Raw genomic sequence first — 20,654 nt, 5'->3', positions numbered from 1 at the left:
GTCAAATGCTGAACACAGTCCTGGTACTTAGTAAGCACTGTGTAAATTATTATCTTCTTCTCTCAGGGAACACCCATGCTAGCAGCTCCCCACAGAGAGGGACAGAAGGGGCTGCCCATGGCGATGGGAAGAACCAGCCTGGGAGCACCTTCAGGAATGATTGCAGAAGGCTGATCCTCCCCCCCCCCCCCGGTGGAGAGTGCTGAGATGCCCCCTCTCTGAGAGGGCTCCAGCCTGCACTATTCAGGGACACTTGGATCCTGGATAGTGAGCCTGCATGTGTCTTCCAAGATGGCAGGTTTGGGGCTTGGCTTCTGGTCTCTGTACTCCTCTGCAGGAGCCTGCTTGGCTGAGTCCCTCTGTCTGGGGTTGGCAGGAGCCAGAGGTGGGCGCTAGACTAGGCAACTGGCTGCCATCTGCCTTGATGCAGGGAGAAGAACTGGGGAAGATCCAGAGTCCCCTCCTCTCTTTCTTTAAAGAAAGGAGATTTTTTTTGTGGGGGAGGGGGGCGGGACAGGGCAATCCGAACTCTATGCAACATGTCCCATGTGACCTTGAGAAGCACAGGACATTGCCACAAGCAAATGAGAAAAGATGCAGTTAGGCATCACAAAGATAGAAAACTGAACTTGGAATCAGGAAGATCTTTGTTCAGGTCCTGACTCAGACACTTATTAGCTGTGCAACTCCAGACAAGCCACTCATCTTTCTCAGCCTTAGTTTCCTCATCCGTAAAATGGGGGAGGGGAGAAAGTAATACCTACCTCATAAGATCTAATGAAATATTTTAGATAAATGACCTTGCAAAATGTAAACCTTATCCAAACTTGAGCTATTATATCTCCTAGCCTTCCTTTTGCTATAGGACAACCTTGCCTTTTGCCCAGAAACTCTAAAGTAACCTAAAAATCTATACCATGAACCTAATACAGCTTTGGTTTGGAATTTGACTTTGTACCCAAATGCTTAACAAGTTGGGTCACCCTTTGACTTCAGAAATGGAAAGTGGGAATAACCCCATTTGACAGATCTATAAACTTGAGATTTCAAAGAAGTACAATGACTTGCCCATAATAGCTGCTGTTTACATAACACTTGGCTTCTTAAATTGAGGGGGTTCCCCCTAGATGGTCACTTATTATGTGTTGGACCAGGGATCCTTCTTAATTATGAGTCAGACTAGATGGTCACAGAATCCCCTTTCATCTCTCAAACTCTGTGATTCTGTGAAGGCTCAGAGCAGGAAAGTCATATATTCAAGATTACACAGCAAATGGTAGAACTAAGATCAACTGGGGACTCATCCTACCCTATGCCAGCTTTTGTGATGAGGAGAATAATTCATCCCTGCACCCAATTTCTCTGTGGACTTTTGGGCTCAAAGTTGGATAAAATCTTACCCTTGTGGAATAACAGTATAGTGGTGGATGGAGGGGTAGGGGGGGAAATAAGACAGAAACTTAAATAACTAAAGCAATATTTCATGAGAAGTAAATTTGAAAGTTGTAAACAAAATACCCTAGGAGAATCTCCTACAGGAAGCTTTTCCTTTAATTACCCTTTAATTATCAGAGCTCATTTCTACTTTCTCTACTTTCCATGTATATGTTTAGAACATTATATATGTGTGTGTATACATACATATATAACACTATATGTAATAGTGTTCATATCTAAGTTGTCAAATGTTCACATTTTTTTCTCAGGAAAGTTTCTTTTTAAAAACGTTTTAAAATAAAATTTTATTTTTCCCTAATTACATGTAAAAACAATTTTTGCCATTTTTATAAAAAGCTTTTGAGTTCCAAATTCAATCCTTTCCCCCTCCATGAGACAGTAAGCAATCTGATATAGGTTATATGTATAAAACATTTCCATATTAGTCATTTTGTGCAAGAAAACTGAGACAGTTAGCAATCTAATATAGGTTATATGTTAAAACATTTCTGTATTAGTCATTTTGTGCAAGAAGACTCAAACGAAATAAAAAGAAAGGAAAGAAAGAAGAAAGAAAAGAAAGAAGAAAAGGGGGAAATAGTATGCTTCAGTCTGCATTCAGTCAACATCAGTTCTTTCTCTGGAGGTGGATAGCATTTTTCATCATGAGTCCCTTGGAATTGTCTTAGATCACTGTATTTGCTGAGAATAGCTAAGTCGTTAGAATAGTTGGTCATCATACAATGTTACTGTTACTGTGTACAGTGTTCTCCTGGTTCTGCTCACTTCACTCTGCATCAGTTCATGTAAGTCTTTCCAAGTTTTTTCTCTGGAAAGTTTCAAAAAACTTCCACTCTAGAAAATGTTCCTCAGGCTGCAATCTGTTCATTGTCCTGGTCACAGTTTTTCTATTCAGTCCTATCCTAACCTACCCTATCCTGGCCTTACCCAACAGATACCATCCCCTATATCTCATCAGCCAGACAGATGTTCCAACTGATGTCTCTCTCCTGGTTTGCTATCTCTATCTGTGGATGAAGGTGGAGCCTCAGCATCTTAGAATCCAGGAATGAGTCAGGAAAGATAACTCAGAACACCAGTTCTTAGGCCAGGCCACTTATCTAGCTCAACTAAGCCCTGACAAGTCGCTGATTCCTTTCATGCTTCTGACAATCCACAGATCACCAGAGGCCCACAAAGGAGACTCATTCTCCTACATGCATGTCTAGGGCTTTCAAATGTACCTCATGGTTAATGAGGCAGATTTGTAGACATTTTCCATAATAAATTTTCAACCTAAGGTATATCAGTAAAGCTTTACTATTGTATTCAGATTCTTCTGATGTCATCTCTAGCTGGAACCTTATCAGCTGTTTCGTGTAACACACAACATCAGGGATGGGACTACATATTGTAAACTTTCCTGGTCCCCTTGGCTTACTCCCACCCAACAGGGATGTGCCAGGTGCAGCCATAATACACAGAAATACTGGGAAGGGAAACAGACACTAAATACAACCTCCTTTACTTTGCTATATAACCAAATCTCAGAAGAGGTAGATAGATTGATAAAGAAAGAGAGAGGTAGATAGATAGACAGACATAGATAGATGGGTGTGGAGATAGGTAGAAAGTAGGTAGAAAAGATAGAGAGGAAGATAGGAGAGAGAGAAATAGAGAAAGAGATAGATAGATAGATAGATAGATAGATAGATAGATAGATAGATGGATAGATAGATAGACAGATAGATAGAGGAGTAGATAAGAGGCAGAAATAGAGGAAGAAACATATATAGACAGAAGTGGAGATCGATAGACAAATAGATAGATGCATATATGAATATACAGACACATTTATTTAGTACTTATGAGAGGCACACAGTGTGTCCCATCAATGCTGCTCCACCTGCCCACGCCAAAAGGCTGTCTCTATCTCAGTCACCCTGCAAGCAGCTGGATCAGCCACAGGGTTCCACAGTAGCACTCAGTCTGTTACAGACCATTCACCCTGCTGCTGTGCCTCCTCCTTAAGCCTCTCACCATATGCTACAACTGTAGGCCCATCTTGGTGGTGAACAGTTAAGTTCAGCTGCTAGTGACTCAGCACTGTTTCTTGCAGTCAATGCTGAATCAGCTGGGCTCTTAGCTTAAGTGTTTCCTCTGGCCATGGTGCTGAACAAGATAGTCCTGCCTTGGACCAGTGGGCAACAGTAGTAGCCAGGTACAAGGTATATCGTAACAACAGATACAGAAACTAGCTCCTGGAAGCTGCTAGGACAGGGTTCCTCAGCAGGGCAGGATCCTGCCAGTAGGATGCTTGCCCTCACATCTCTTAGAATTATAGAGATGAAGACAACCTTTCTGCACTCTGAAAAGGGCAAGCTGATGCCAAAGATAACTGTCATGGATTAAGTCACGGGACTTGAGTTCAGACTGCAATTCTGTCACTTGACAGACCTTGAGGAAGTTACTTAAAACTTTCCTAGGCCTTGTTTCTTCGTCTTAAAATATACAGAACCTTATAGAGGGCTTCCTAGACAGGTTTTATAGATGATTGTAGAGTCATAGCTATCTAGCAGGAAGGGACCCAAGAGATGATTTAGCCCAACCTTCTCATTTTCAGAGGAAGAAACAGAGACCCAGAGATGTTAAACAACACTCCCAAGGTCACACAGGTGGTAACAGGGATTGGGGAGGGAGGAACAAGCATTTATTATGCACCTACTATGTGCTAAGTGTTTACAATTATTATCTCATTTGATCCTCAAAACAGTCCTGGTGCCATTATTATCCTTATCTTACAGTTGAGGAAACTGAGGTAGAGATTAAGTGACTTTCCCAGTGTCCCATAGCTAGTAAATATCTAGGGCCAGATTTGAATTCAGGCCAGGCCCAGTGCTCCATCCAATGAATTACTTAGCTGTCAGAGCTAAAATTAAAATTTACATCCCGTGACTCCAAGTTTCACACTTTTTGCACTCTCTGGGCAGATCCTGGTGTGAGTGGATGCCAGGAAAAGCAGAGCTACTCCCCACACCCCTTTGCAAATAGAAACAGCTGCCATCAGATAAGCAATGGCGAGAAACTGGGTTTCTCTTCCATAGGCATGTGTCATAGGCCCTCAGGCTCAGCTGGTTCGGGATTAATCCAGTCCGTTGCTGGTTTATTAAGCGCCTACTTTGTGCACTATCCCTTGTGGGAGATACATGGATGAAATACGGCAGGGCCCCTGGTTCAGTGAAGCACATAATCTGGTAAGGGGAGAAGACATACTTCTTATATTTCTAGAATTTTGACTTCCTTCCTTCAAGTGGGCTGCTATGCCCAATGCAGGTTACAGACCCTCATGCATTTAGTGCATTTAGGCAGTGATTTCAGGGGTTGCTGTAGCTGAACAAAATGTAACCCTTAGGGTCAAATTATATATGAAAAGTCTCTTGGCCCTTAGCTAGGCTAGACTTTAGGTGTCAGACTTTCAATACATTCCCAGTCCTCTCCTCTTAGTCTTTCTGTCTTGGTAGTGGGTACAAGAGTTTGTGCTTTGATAGCATAAATTTAGTGACCATGTGCCCCCTGGAGGCACCAGGAAAAAAAGCATGATTGTCATTGGAGGCCCACAAAAACAATGACTCCCAAGTGAGATAGAATGCCCTCAAAGAAGGGAAAAAAGATGATCTGTGTTCAGTCACCCACCCTTGCTCAGAACACCAAATGAAATAAAGCCTTTCTTCTCACCACATTCTTCTTCCAGCATGATGCAGTGGAAGAGTGTTGGACTTGGCGTTTGGCGAGACCTGGGCTTGACTCCAGCTTTGGGGCTGTGTGGCTGCAAGCAGGTCCCTTCATGTCTGGGCCTCAGTATTCTCATCTGTGAAACGAGGCATGATAATAGCATCTCCTTCATAGGGTTGTTGTGAGGATCAAATAATGGGGGAGGGGGATCAGTCTCTAAAGTCTGAGGACTTGGGTTCAAATCCTGCCTCTGACATTTGGTCCATAACCTCCCTGGGCCTCAGTTTGCTCACCTGTAAAATGAACGAGTTGAACTCGATAACTAGATAGCCAGCTCTAGCTCCAGGATCTTTGTAAAATGCTTTGCAAGCCAGAAAGTGTTAGATTCATATTATCTTAGTGAAAAGGAGAGAAAAGGAGCTAAGCAATACAATCCCTCTAACAGGCCTCTTGGCCAGACTGCCTCATGACTTGTTTGGAACCATGTGGCTCAACAGAGCAGAAAGGGGCACCCAGAGTGAGGAGACGCAGGTCAGAATGCTGGCTCAGACCCTTGCTACCTATGTTACTCCCCTCCTCTAGCCTCAGTGTTTTCTATGAAATGGGAATTCGACCGTAAGCTCCTTGAGAACAAGGACCATCTTTTGTCTCTTTTTGTATCCCCAGCTCCTGGCACATACAGACTAGGTGCTTGACAAATGGATATAGATTGACTGAATAACAATTCTTGTACTGGCTGCTTTACAGGAGACCTTTGTGAAATGGTTGTCATTGTCAGGAGGGGACAAGTGGCTTGTGTGACAGCTGGAAATGATACCTGACCATTCAGAACGTCCCCAGCCCCCAGTATTGGCCAGCTGTTCATAGTTCAGGTTTAGAGTCTTCTTTTGGCAAGGCAGTGTCCCAGAAAGATCTGGAGGGAGTGCTAAAGTTGGAGGCAGGAATCTGTTGATTCTAATCCTGTCCCTGACACCAGGTGTGAGATCATGGGTAAGTCACTTAACCTTTGAAAGTGCCCTTTCCCTCACAGGGAAAAGAAGGGAATAAGCATTTACATAGCACCTACTGTGTGCCAGCACCTACTGTGTTCCAGGCACTATGCCAAGTCATTAGTACCTGTCTCCCAGGGTTGCTGTGAAGCTCAAAAGAGCTAATCTATGTAAAGCACTTTACAAGCCTAAAAGTGTTATGAAAATGCTTGCCATGATTATTACTACTATTTCCCTGCCATGGAGGTGCTATAGGCTTTCTGTAGATGGCTGCCATACTTTATCATTCCTTCTAGGGTCTCTTTATCTCTGACTTTCATGGGCTTAGGAGTAAATTCATTCAGCCATAGACACATTCCAGACCAATGAACTAATCCTGCTAAGTCTAAAGTTCAACAAGCCATCTTAAACCTTCTTTTGCAGGTCTTCCGAGAGAAGGTCATCAGACTCGGAGAAAAGCTTCTACCAGCCTTCAACACCCCCACAGGAATTCCCCGGGGGATGGTAAACTTTGGGAGGTAGGAACCATCTGCCAGCATTGGCATTGGCTATCTTCTTCTCCTGGGGAGTCTGTTCTTCATGCCACAGACTGAGTTAGCTACAGAGAGAAGTGGGCTGAAGTGAAGTGGTTCAGAAGGGTAGTCATGGCTTACCCCTCCTCCTTCTCATTACAGCTGGCAGCCAGCTGTCAAAGTGGAGAGTGAGGAAGCCTGTGGTGAACCCTTTATAATGAGTCCTTGAAGAAAAAGAAAAGAAAGAAAAAAGTTACATGACAACTTTATTATATATTTTAAAAGAATAGCAAGTTATACATAAGAGATTTATATTTTCATGTATAATCATCTTTATTTTATTCTGCTGTGTTGTGGAAATGCTTATTTTATTTCATAAGTTAAAAATAAAATTAATTTAATTAAAAAAAACCCAAGTCATCCATCCCAATGGGTTAATGCTGTTCCTTCCAGACTAGAAAGGATCCTGGGTACTCTTGGGTGGATAGCTCCTCTGCTAATCATTCCATTTAAGTCAACAAAAATGTACTGGGTGCCTACTCTATGCAGAGCATAGCACTCAATTATAATAAGTACTTAATAGATGTTTATTGGCATGAACTGGTTTGGGCACTAAGGGATACTTAAGAAAGAATGTCTACCCTCAAGGAGCTTACAACCTGGGTGAGATATATATATATATATTCAGAGCCTAGGACAATGCCTTGCATTTAGTAGGCAATGAATAGATGTTTGTCGAATGAATGTATTTTGAACCTACTAGGTAAATACAACACAATATCCATAGCTAGAATACAAAATAGGGCATTATATAGGTACATAAGAAAGCTACAAATTTAAGGACAACAAAAGGAAATAGTACATCTAATGAGAAAGATCAGGGATGGCTCCTGGAAGAGCTACATATTGAAAATTAGGGAGGGTTTTAACAGTGGAGATTGGAGTGGAGACAGTATTGTCAATGTAGCAAAGATGTGGAGGTGGGAAACCACAGGACATGTAATGGATGGTCAGTAGTCAATTCAGCTTGGTAGGATCATGGGGTGAGGGAAAGGGGGAAGTGAGATAAATTTGAAAAAGTAAAGTGGCTTTTCATTTCATAGGACTTTGAAATTTGGAAAGAGGGAAAGGAATTTGGACTTTATCTGGTAGAAAAAAATTAATGCCCCTTGAATGATCCATTGGCTTGTTGGTAGGTATTACTAAGCCTTTGAAGACTTTGAGCACAGTAGGGATGTGATCAGCTCTGTATCTTGAGAAGTCAAATAGGGCCTGTGCAGGATACATGGGAGGGACAGAATTAGGAGGCAGGGTATATGATGTAGGAGGCTATTAGAGAAGTCCAGGCAGAAGCACTTGGAGTAGAGTGGTGGCCATAAGAATGAGGAGGAGGGAAAGGATCCTAAAGAGATTGTTAAAGACATATTCACTGTCCTGTAAAAATAAAAAAGATGCGATTTTCCTTTGTCTTCTTGGTAACTACCAACCTGCCCCATCTTTATCTTTCCACCTACCTCCACTCCAGAGCTCTGTGTTTATAGACCTATTGAGGTTCAGGGGGCTGTCAGATGCTCATAAAAGAAGCAAGGTTTGGAGCCTGGAGGCACAAATCCATGACCCAGAGCCTGTTAAGGTTGCTACTGCCACCATTTCAGTGGTTAGGGTACCTTCTTCTTGGAAATCCATTTAATGCCTATGACTTTCTGATCCCTGGAGTATTAAAGTAAGGTAGCATCAATCTCCAGTTGACTATCTAATTTGTACCAGGGAGACAACCCAGGTCCTACCAGGAGTGGGGAACCTGCAGCCTTGAGGCCACATGAGGGCCTCAAATACAGCCCTCTGACCGAATCCAAACTTCACTGAACAAATCCCCTTAATCAAAGGATTTGTTCTGCCGCACCTGAGGACCTAGAAGACCATGTGCTGCCTCGAGATCACAGGTTCCCACACCTGTTACCCTTTCTGACTATGGAACATTGGAGAGGCCACTTCACCACTCTATGCCTCTGTTTCTCCACCTACAACATAAAAAAAAATCTTACTTCTACCTATGTGGGTTGTTGTGAAGAAAATTCTTAGGGGATCTGAATGTTCTATAAACAAGAGAGCTGTTATTCACCAAAACCTGGTAGAAGTGCTACATAATGCCAAGTTCTTTTCTCTCTGTGACCAATAGAGACAAAAGCAGCATCTGGGAAGATGAATGTGGGGTGTGTGTGTGTGTGTTTGTGTGTGTGTGTGTGCTGGGTGGGGGAGGAGATGGCATTAATATTTCTTACTTTGACTCATGATTTCCTTGGTGGGGACCTTCAACTCAATGCAAATCAACCGATATGTATCAGGCTGTGGATCCCCTGTGTTCCATGCTAGGGATACTAAGGTAGATTATAATAATAGAAACTGACATTTATTTAGCATTTCAAGGTTTGCAAAGAACTGTACATATCTCATCTCATTTGAGCCTGTGAGAGACAGTGGTGTAAGTGTGATGGGCTCCATTTTAAAGATGGGGAGACCGAGGCTCAGACAGTTAGGTAACTGTCCTGTGGGGATGGAGTTTGGAAGCATCAGAGGTGACTTGTAAGCTAAGGGCTGCCTGACCCCTGTCCACTGGGCTGCACTGCCTCTCATGGCAATCTCAAGGAGCTCACAGTCTTAGAGGACTGAGGCACAGGGACAGAAAGGCAGGGGATAGAATGAATAGAACATAGGGCTTAGAATTGGGAAGCCCTAGATTTGAATATCTCTATAGACACTTCTGGGCAAGTCCCACCATCTCTCTAAGCTGGAGTTTTCTCATTTCTAAAATTATGAAGTTGGATTTGATGACCTGTGAGGCTGCTTCCAGATCTTAGCTATGATCCTTTAGAGACAGAAGGTCTGAACATGAGATTTTGCTGGTCTAGAGAACTCCCAGAAAAGGAAACACCCTCCATTAATGCAGGTTAGGAGTCAGGAAAATCTGTGTTCAAATTTGACCTCTGACACTTCCTAGCTGTGTGACCCTGGACAAGTCACTTGACCTCTGTTTGCCTCAGTTTCCTCATCTGTAAAATAGGATAATAATAGCACCTGTCTCCGGGGTTGGTTGTGAGGATCAAATGAGATAATTATAAAGCCCTTAGCACAATGCCTGGCACATAGTAAGTACTATATAAATATTAGCTATTATTATGATTTTCTGTATCTTGTGGTCTTTGAGAACTGCCCAGAGGACTGAAGGGGTAAATTATTTGGACAGCCAGTAGATGTCACAAGGAGACCTGAACCCGGCTCTTCCTGGCTCTGAGATCTGCATTCTCTCCACTCCACCACACTGCCTCTCACCCTATGAGATAACTACAAAGGAGGCAGGGGTAGGCCGTTGTAAAGGAGAAGTCCTATAAGTACTGCTCATCATCACTTCAGCAAGCCTTTAGGAATGGCCTGCTGTGTGGCAGGCACCATGCTGGACACTCTGGGCACAAAGACAAAAATGAGATCGCTCCTGCCCTCAAGGAGCTTATATTCTACTGGAAGGACACAGCACGGAAAAGATGAGTCAGCATGTAGTGATTGGAGGAGCGAGAAGACACATATCTGGAGTTATCTGTACAGAAATGTTCATTAAACCCTTGGGATCTGAGGAGGCTGCCAAGAGAGAGAAGAGGAGAGAGCCCAGGACTGAGCTGTGGGGGATAGGGGGATACCCACACTTATGGGTCAGGATATAGCTGAAGATCCAGAAAAGATAACTGGGAAGATGTGGTCAAACAGGAGGGGGGAGAGGGAGAAACAGAGAGAGAGAGAGACAGAGAGAGACAGAGAGAGAGAGAGACAGAGAGAGACAGAGAGAGAGAGACACAGAGAGACAGAGAGAGAGACAGAGACAGAGACAGAGAGAGACAGAGACAGAGAGAGACAGAGAAAGAGAGACAGAGAGGAGAGACAGAAAGAGAGAGACAGAGAGGGAGAAGGTGAGAGAGAGAAGAGAAGAGAAGAGAAGAGAAGAGAAGAGAAGAGAAGAGAAGAGAAGAGAAGAGAAGAGAAGAGAAGAGAAGAGAAGAGAAGAGAAGAGAAGAGAAGAGAAGAGAAGAGAAGAGGAGAGGAGAGGAGAGGAGAGAGAGAAGGGGAGGAGAGAAGAGGGGAGAGGAGGGGTGGAGAAGGAGAGGGAAGGGAAGACAGAGAAAGAAAGAAAGTGTCATGAGAACCTAGAGAGAAGAGAACATCCAGGAGCAGGTGATCAACAGTGTCAAATGCTATAGTGAGGTCAAGAAAGAGAATGTCTTGGGGCAGCTATATGGCACAGTAAATACAGCACCAGCCCTGGAGTCAGGAGGACCTGAGTTCAAATCTGGCCTCAGGCACTTAACACAAAAACTAGCCATGTGACCTTGGGCAAGTCACTTAACCCCAATTGCTTTCCAAAAGCAAAAAAAAGGAGAATGTCTAAGAAAAGTGCAACCATGAGATTGCCAGTAGCTTTGAAGAGCGAAGTTTCCATTGAGTGACAAAGGTGGAAGCCAGGCCACAAAGTAGAAAAGGGGGAAATGGTCATCACTAATTGGTAGAAGTGAAGGGCATCAGGGAAGGCATCATGGAGGAGGTGGCATATTAACTGGGTAGGCTTTAAATAATGGATAGGCTTTCAGTAGGCAGAAGATTAAAATTCTAGGCACTTGGAACAATTTGAGCAATGAGAAAGTGCAGAACTGTATAGGGTGTGCTCAGAAGAGTTTAATTGTGACCTAGAGGTAGAATGAGGCAAGATTGGAAAGGTGGGATGGCACCAAATTGTGGAGAGCCTTGAATGACAAGCTGAGGAATTTAGATTTCTATTTGGTCGGCAACAGGGAATCACTGATGTGTTCGGAATCAAGGAGTAACATAACTAGATCCATGCATGAGAGAGATTATTCAGGCACTGGGACACAGAAGTGTCCCTATGTGTGACCTGAACCAAATTCAAATGTCTTTGGGAAAATGTTTTATAAAATAAATAAAAATATAATACAACATAGATAATGTTAACTTGTAGATTTCTAAGTCAATATGTGGCCTGCAGGGATCCATTACTATTTGAGTTCCATACCACAGGATGGATTTCAGTTGGAAGAAAGTGAAACTTAGTATGAGGTGATCACCACAGTCCAGAGAGGTAATGAAGTCTTGTACAAGGGTAACACTTGTGAGAATAGAGAGGGAAGGCATGGATTCAAGTTACTATACTTAGAATCAATAGGACTTAATAAGAGCTTAATAAAGACTCACAGGCTAGGGTTTTTTCCAGAGAAACCCAAGCTGTCCTGGCTGGAGCTGGGCGCAATCACCTGGGACCTCTTCAGAGATCCCTCAGCCATGAGCACCAAGACTGGGGAAACACATCCAAGATGCCAGCTCAGAAGGCCTTTAGCCTACTCCTCTGGCCTCCCTGTGCTAGAGGGCCCAGCAGTGGGATGCACCTCTCCTCCCTCATTGCATTGGGCCTGACCAGTGCATGGAGCCTTAGATCTTATCTATCCCCTTAAGTTTTCTAAGGATCTCTCTTCCCAGCTCCTAATCTCTAAGAGATCCGACTGGACCCTCTTTGCTGTCAGCCACCTTGGAATCTCAAGGAGCGCTTGTTTAATACAGACCCTAACTGACATTGCTGATAAAGAAAGAATATTTATTTTCGGCACTCTCCATCTTCTGAGGTACAGTGGGGGCGGAAGGGGATTATGTATACATATGTATGTGGATGCAGATTTGTTGGCAGAAATTCCTTTTTCTTTAATGGGCAAGATATTCAGCTGTTCAAAATGCTTCCTCCTTCCACCCTGCCAAGTGTCAGGGATACCTCCTACGGTGGGCAGAAGAAGCCCAGGCTCTGCTCTTCAAAGAGAAAGCCTGATGGATTCCAGCACACGTGGCTGGCATCAACCTGGGAGGGCCCAGTCAAGACGGGGAATAATCAGCAAAATCCTGGAAGCGAGGAACTGGAATTCAGAGCCGGGATGGATAGCTAACTATGCCAGGACCCTACAACTAGTGGATGGGGAGGGAAGTCTTATGGGATAGTCATAAAAGATCATTAAACTGAGGAGAGCCTTTAGAATTTAGGGTGTCAGAGCTGGGAGAGCCCTTAGAACACAGGATGTCAGAACTGAGAGGGCCCTTAGAACACAGGATGGCAGAGCTGGGAATACCCTTAGAACACAGGATGTCAGAGTGGGGAAGGGTCCTTAGAACCTACTATATTGGAGCTGGAAGGGCCCTTAGAACCCAGGATGTCAGAGTGGGGAAGGGTCCTTAGAACCCAGTATGTTGGAGCTGGGAGGGACCTTAGAACACAGGATATCAGAGGTGGGAGGGCCCTTAGAACACAGAATGTCAGAGCTGAGAGGGACCTTAGAACCCAGGATGTCAGAGTGCGGAAGGGTCCTTAGAACCTAGTATGTTGGAGCTGGGAGGGACCTTAGAATACAGGATATCAGAGGTGGGAGAGCCCTTAGAACACAGAATGTCAGAGGTGGGAGGGACCTTAGAATAGAGAATGTTAGGATTGGGTGGGCCTTTAGAACACACCATGTCAGAACTGAGAGGAGCCTAGGAACCCTTAAATATCAAAGCTGGAAGGGCCCTCAAAGATTATCTAGTCCATCTTTCCCATTTTACAGAGGATTAAGCTGAACCCCAGAGGAGGAAAATGACTTTTCCAAAGCCCCACAGAGAGCAAGAGGGAGGCCTGGGGACTGGACTCGGACTTTCTCACTCCCAGGCTGGTGTGTTTTCTGCTCTAATGCTCCGTTACCCAAAGGGGGCTCATTTCTGTCATTGTATCTCGTCACCAAGGGAACCAGGAGTGAATAAATGACAGCCTACACATAATATAATAAATATAAAGTGACTGATGGCAATAATTTCCTCTGAGGAGAGTAACACCTTCCAAGCCAGTAGTTTTCTGTGGTCCTGAGTGACCCATGGGGAAGAAAGGAAGGAAGGAAGGGAGAGAGAGGGGAAGGAAGCATTTATCATTTACTGTGTGCCAGGCATTGAACTAAACACTTTTACAAATGTTATCTCAGCCGGTCCTCATAACCCTGAGAAATGGGTGCTATTAGTATCCCCTATTTTACAGCTATTGTCCATTTTACAATTGAGGAAACCGAAGCAGCCAGAAGTAACTTGCCCAGGTTCACACAACTAATAAGTGTCTGAGTTCAAATTTGAACTCAAGCCTTCCTGAGTCCAGGCTTAGCCCTTAATCAGCTGCAACCTTGCTGCCTCAGAGTAGAGAAAGCTCTAGCTTTGGAGTTAGAGTTGAGTTCAAATTCTGGTTCTGCAATACCTGTATGACCTTGGACAAGTCACCCTACCTTCCTAGGCCTCAGTTTCCTCATCTATAAGGCAAGAGGGTTGTACTTGCCCTCCAGCCCTTAACCTATGGCCCTGTGGTTTGAGAATCCCCACAAGGAGCTTCATCCAGACTGGGCAGGGGGAGAGTGAGCAGCAGCTCTATGTTGGGCAGAACAAGGGCAGGACATTTTTTTCTAGTGGTATTTGAAATTCCCTGTCCTTGTTTCTCTCCCTGTGGGAGGGGGCTCTTCCGAGAGGGGAGGGTTTGGGGGGAACCCTGGCGGTAACAGTCACCCCGCTTACCTCTGGAGGTTGTCTGCTACATTGGCTGTTATGTAGCAGCCCCTGGAATAAAAGCCATGAATGGTGCTTATGTAACAACAACAACATTCATTCCTGTAGACCTTTTTTTGCAAAAGTACCTTCCTTATAACTCTGAGGTAGGGAGGGAAGGTGTTATTTTGCCCATTTGATAGATAAAGAGACTGAATCCCAAGGAGTTCAACAGGATTGTCCAAGAATGGGGAACCTGTGGCCTCGAGGCCACATGTGGCCCTCTAGGTCCTCAAGTGCAACCCTTTGACTGATTTGAGGGCCTCCTTTGAGGACCTAGAGGGCCACACGTGATCTCAAGGCTGCAGATTTCCCACCCCTGGGCTTCCCCCTGGTCAAACAAGGAGTAGTGTCTGAGCTGGGGGGTCTCAAATTCAGGTCCTCTCCCTCCAAGTCCAAAGCTCATGCTGATTCCAAAACCCCTGATGTGACTGAACGGTATGGAAGACCTCCGAAGTCAGCCAACATTACATGTTCTGCATAGGACTGCTCCCCTCCCATTTTGCTATTTGAAAAGCACAGCAGTCCTCTTCATGGCTAAATCAGGGCTCCTCCCTGGGAACAGCCTGTATTGGGGAGGGGGTGTGTGCAACTTTCATGCCACACGAGCACAAAGACCAAAGGCTGCTTGGCTGTGCTTTACTTTGAAATTTTCTTGGGATCCTCATTACCACAGGCAACATCAATTATTCACTCAAGGCTCCCTGACCTGTTTGGTTCCAGCTGAAATCTGAAGGCAGAATCCCCATTAGCAGCCTGCCCTGCTGGGAGCTTGCAAAGGAGGGACTGATTTGGACTGGGGGTGGGGCATGGGGAGGTGAAAGCTCTGTTCCCTGTTCCTCCCACCACCACCCCCCTCCAGGTTCAGCCTCCCTGGGGACCTCCTTCAGCCCCAGCCCCTCAGACACTAAAGGAACCATGTGTCGACCCCAGGGCTGGGACTGCTCTGACTCAATTATTCAATCACTCCCCTTCCACCTCCCAAGGGCGATACATGTGGAAAGAGGCTTCACAGTGACAGAATCTTATGGGATACAGTAATACTCCATAAATTGCCATCCTTCCTGGCCTGAAGATATTCAGGGAGCAGGGAACCACCCCCCGAGGCAGCCCTGGCCTTTTGGCTCAACTTTGACTGTTGGGAAGTTTCTTCTGAGAGCCTAGATATGCCTCTCCAGCTTCCTCTCATTGTACCTGTTTCCACCCTGGGGACCAAAGGAACACAACTGATCCATCTTCCACATGATAGCCTTCAAGTACTTGACTCTCTGTGTGTCTCCCTCCCCTCCCTCCCATCATACTCTGACAAGCTAAATGTCTCAGGCACCTTCAGCCGATCTGAATATGGCACCCATTTGAGAAGGGTGCTCGTTAACTCCCTTTGCATACTCTGATCCACATCCTTCCTAAAAGATGGCCCCCAGAATTGCATACAGTGCTCTGGATAGGAGCTAGCCATGATGGGAAGGAGGGGAGAGGTCATGGAATCATAGGCTTCTGAGCTAGAAGGGACCAGGCTAGTCAGCCCTCTCATCGTACAAATGCAGAGACTAATGCCCCAAGCAAAGACAATTTACCCAAGATTGCATGAGCAGAACATAGCAGAGCTGAGGTTTGAGCAAAGGCCCTGTCTCCCAATCCATCATTTGGACCAATGCAGTTCAAACTCCTGCCCAGTGGAAGAATCTTATCTCTGACAAGGGATCATCCTTATTGTTTAGAGGGATGGATGGAGGGATGGATGGATGAATGAATGAATGAGTGGATGGATGGATGGATGGATGGATGGATGGATGGATGGATGGATGGATGGATGGATGGATGAGCATTTACTAAGTGCTTCCTGTGTACCAATCACTGTGCTAAGCACTGGAGATACAGAGAGAGAGAGGAGAACCCTGCTGTAAGGAAGCTTTGTTCTAAGGCTCCTCCCAGCTCTGCCATTCTATGTTCTAAGGACACCTCTAAGCTCTGACCTCCTGTGTTCTAAGGGCCCTCCCAGCTCTGGCATCCTGGGTTCTAAGGGCCCTCCCAGCTCTGACATCCTGTGTTCTGAGGGCACTCCCAGCTCTGACATCCTGTGTTCTAATACCTCTCCTAGCTGTAGTATTCTGTGTTCTAGAGTCCCCCCAATTGTGACATTCCATGTTCCAAGTCCCCTCCCAGCTCTGACCTTCTGGATTCTAAGACTGATTCCAACTCTGATGATTCATTTAGTCTGTGATTCTAGTGGCTTGTGACAGGTGGCACCAGAGACAGGCTTCTGATTCTGGGTAAAGACCAGTCTTTAAGAACCTTTTGAGTCTAAAAACAGCTAATAGCAGTCATTTGGAAAGCAGTGACCCAGCCAGCAGGATAAGCTGGGAGTCAGGGCTCTATCTCTGGCCTTGCCTCTGAGTGTCCTGCTTCTTAGCCTCCCATTCTGCCTCCTGCCTGTAAAGCTTATTCATGATGCCTCTTCCTGCACATGCCCTTTGGAATGAGGGAGATGGCAGGAGTGAAGTCCTGAGGTGAATTACTGTTTTAGTCATTTTCCTTATTTCAGCCTCCTTCTCTAGTAAGTTCTTAGTGTCTTGTGGCCAGTGTCTGATTCACCTCCCTCTAAGAAAGAGACAATGTGGGGAACAGTTTATAAAGGAGGAAGCTTTGGAACACAAAGACCCTGATTTCTTTTATGCCTAGTCCTGGCTTTCCTAACGTCAACCAGTCCCTGTTAAATCAGAGTGTCAGAGCAGGAAGGAACCTTAGAACAGAGAATGTTAGAGCTGGGAGAGACCTTAAAACAGCGAATATCAGAGAAGAAAGGAACCTTAAGACATGAAATGTCAGAATGAGAGGCAGTGAATAGAGCACTGACCCTGGGGTCAGGAGGACCTGAGTTCAAAACTGACCTCAGACACTTAACACTTACTAGCCGTATGACCTCAGGAAAGTCACTTAACCCCAACTGCCCTGCCCTCCCCACTCTAAAAAAGCAAACCCCCCCCCCCACACACACACATACAAATATTGTCTTTAAAAAATGTCAGAATGAGAAGAAACCGTAGAACATAGGATATCAGATCTAGGAGAGACCTTAGAACAGTAAATGTCAGAGCTGGAAGGAACCTTAGAACAGAGAATGTCAGAGCTGGAAGGAACCTTAGAACAGAGAATGTCAGAGCTAGAAGAGACCTTAGTACAGAGAATATTAGAGATGAGAGGGCCAATAGAATAGAGGATGTCAGCAGGAAGGAGCCTTAAAACAGAAAGCTAAACCATAGAACATCGTCTGTTATCAAGCATTTATTAAGTGCTGACTCTATGTGAGGAACTGCACTAAGCACTCCCTAGGACATTCTCCTGTTTGAAAAGAGCTCACAAGTGAATGTGTCCAGGCAGAATCTTAGCTAGAAGTCACTAGTGGTGGGAGTGACAGGAAAGGCATTCTCCAGAGCTGAATCTTGAGGGAAACCAGGACATCTAGCAAGCAGAGGAGACCAGGGTGAGCACTGTGGACATGGGGCACAGTCAGTGAAAAGGCCTGGGGTCAGGAGCAGGGCCACAGTCAAGGCACAGCGAGAAACCCAATGTTGCTGGATGGCAGAGTATGTGGAGGGCATCAAGGCATCAGGAGACCAGAAAGACAGGCTGGAACCAAGGCATGAAGGGCTCTAGAGGTTAGACAGAGGACTCTGTAGTTGATCTGGGAGTTAATCAGGAGCCCCTGGAGTTTACTAAGTGGGAGGCAGGTGAGGACATAGTTGGACCTGTGCATTAGGAAGATGGCTCTGGCAGTTGACGGGAGTTTGCATTAGTCTGGGAAAGAGATCTGAGGTAGGGGAACAATCAGAAAGCCTGAATTGGGGATGGCTGTGGAGGGTAGAGACAGGAAGTAAGGTAGAGGTGACATGAAGGTAAAAGTGGAAAGACTTGACAATATATTGAGCATGAGAAGAGCCAGAGATGACGTTGAGGTGCAACTGGGAGGATGGAGGCACCTCAATAGTCATAGGAAAGCAGGGAAGGGGGAAGGGCTGGAAAGGGAGGTAATGGGTTCTTTGGGATATAGGCAGTTTGAGATGCCCATGGGAAGTCCCATTCGGGATGTCCAAAAGGTAGTTGGTGATGTACAACTAGAGGTCAGGAGAGACCAGGCCTGAATGTTTAGATCTGGAAATTACCTACATAGAAGTAAATGGCCGTTGAACCTGTGGGAGCTGATGAGATCATGTGGGAGAATAAAGACCAAGTGGGAGAATAAAGAGGAAAAAGAAAAAAAGGCAGAGCTCTGGGGGACACCCCCAGCTAGTGGAATTGACCTGGATGAAGGAGGGGCAAAGAAGATGGAGAAGGAGCAGGCAGGAGAACCAAGAGAGAGCAGTGTCACAGAAACCCAGAGCGGGAGAGAGTATCCAGGAGGAAACAATGATCAACAGTGTCAAAGTCTAGGGAAGTCAAAAGGATAAGGACTGAGAAAAGGCCATTCAATTTGGCAATTCAGAGCTCGTTGGGTAAGCTTTGGAGGCAGCAGTTTCAGTTGACTGAAGGTAGATTACACAGAGTTGAGAAGCTTTCTGTTGTTGTTCAGTCATTTCTGACTCTTCAAGTCCCCATTTGGTGTTTTCTTGACAGAGATACTGTCTGATTTGCTGTTGCTTTCTCCAGCTTATTTTACAGATGAGGAAACTGAGGCAAACAGGGTGAAGTGACTTGCCTAGGGTCACACAGCTAGTGAGTGTCTGAGGCCAGATTTGAACTGACAAAGATGAGTTTTCCTGACTCCAGGCATGGCACTGTATCCACTACAATGCCACCTAGCTTCCCCTTCAGAAGAAGCTAGTAGACACCCTTAGCATAAACAACATTCCCAGGAGTTTGGTCAAGAAATGGAGGCGAGATATACAATGGTACCTGGCAATGATGGACAGACCAAGTTACGGTTTTTACAGGATGGAAGAGAAAAGATGGGTATGCTCATAGGTAGATAAAAAGTTTGGAGATTAGCTAAAGCGTGGGGATGATTGAGGGGTGAGGGGGCAATCTGGTGGAGAAGGCAGAAGGGAAGGGGATCAGGGGTGCATGTAGAGGGGTTTGCCTTATCGAGAAAGATTGAAAGAGGAGATAGTGGAGGAAGAAGCCTGACTGACATGAGATGAGGAGGAGGGGAGAAGAGGGAGCATTCTCTCTCAGCAGAAAAATCTCTTTTTTTAGTGAAGTAGGAGGTGAGCTCTTCAGCAGAGGGTGGAGGGAGGGGATGCCATGGGAGCTTGAGGAGGAGAGAGGAGTAACTTTGCAAGAGCTGCTTGATGAGTGGGATAAGGAACAATTAGGGAGATGTAAAAAGGCTTACTTGTTTGTACAGTAAGGTCCCAGTTGAGTTAGGTAACATAAATTTGAAGTGGACCTAGTCAAGATGGTTATATGATTTATTCAGCTCTATTTAGCAGCATGTAAAGAAGAACAGAGAGGGGCAGGTAGGTGGCACAGTGGAGAGAACACCAGGCCTGGAGTCAGGAGGACCTGAGTTCAAATCTATCCTCAGATACTTACTAGCTGTGTGACCCTGGGCAAGTCACTTAACTGTGTTTGCCTTAGTTTCCCCAACTGTAAAATGAGCTAGAGAAGGAAATGGCAAACCACTCCAGTATCCAAGTGGGGTCACCAAGAGTTGGGCACAACTCAAATGACTGGACATACAACAAAACAGGGTTAATAATAGCACCTGCCTCCTGGGGTTGTTGTGAGAATCCAATGAGATAATATTTGTGAAGCACCCGGCACACAGTAGGTGCTTAATAAATGCTTATACCCTTTCCTTCCCCTTTTATTAGCACCATAAGCCCTGAATTAAATTGCGTGTTCCTTGAAGGCAAGGACTGTGCCATTTTTCATTTTTGTCACTCCCAGATCCAATACATAGCTTTGCCCAAAGTATAAATCAATATTTATTGAGTTGTTTATTCTAATTCCCCAATCCTAAGAACAGGTTCTGTACCTAATGCCTCACGTTTCTAGGGGCTATGCTATTTCTGAGGCATTTTGAATATATTATCTCATTAGATCCTGGTGACAACCCTGTGAAGGAGATTCTACAAATATTATTATTGCCATTTTACAGATGAGGAAACTAAGGCCCAGAGGAATGAAGTGATTTGAAAAGGCAGCATAGGGGCAGCTAGGTAGCACAGTGAATAAAGCACTGGCCCTGGAGTCAGGAGGACCTAAGTTCAAATCCAGCCTCAGATTCTTAACACAAAACTATCTGTGTGACCTTGGGCAAGTCACTTAACCCCAGTTGCCCTACCTTCCCCCCTCCGAGAGAAAGAAAGAAAGGGAGAGAGAGAGAGAG

General features: G+C 45.1%; 1 protein-coding gene across 1 annotated transcript in view; it reads left to right on the top strand.

Moving 5' to 3' along the window:
* Positions 1–20,654, top strand: part of MAN1C1 (mannosidase alpha class 1C member 1) — a 216,656-nt gene that overhangs the window by 161,266 nt on the left and 34,736 nt on the right. Inside the window, exon 5 of the mRNA XM_069079049.1 lies at positions 6,582–6,676. Coding sequence (XP_068935150.1) covers positions 6,582–6,676 — 95 coding nt within the window. The remainder of the gene's footprint in view (positions 1–6,581; positions 6,677–20,654) is intronic.

Source organism: Petaurus breviceps, unplaced genomic scaffold (genome assembly GCF_028583685.1).
Source record: "Petaurus breviceps papuanus isolate PSGF00001 unplaced genomic scaffold, PetGlider_PUasm1.0 91041, whole genome shotgun sequence".
In the NCBI taxonomy this organism is placed as follows: domain Eukaryota; kingdom Metazoa; phylum Chordata; class Mammalia; order Diprotodontia; family Petauridae; genus Petaurus; species Petaurus breviceps.
Note: the sequence above shows the minus strand (reverse complement) of the source record. Positions and strands in the feature narration are given on the sequence as shown.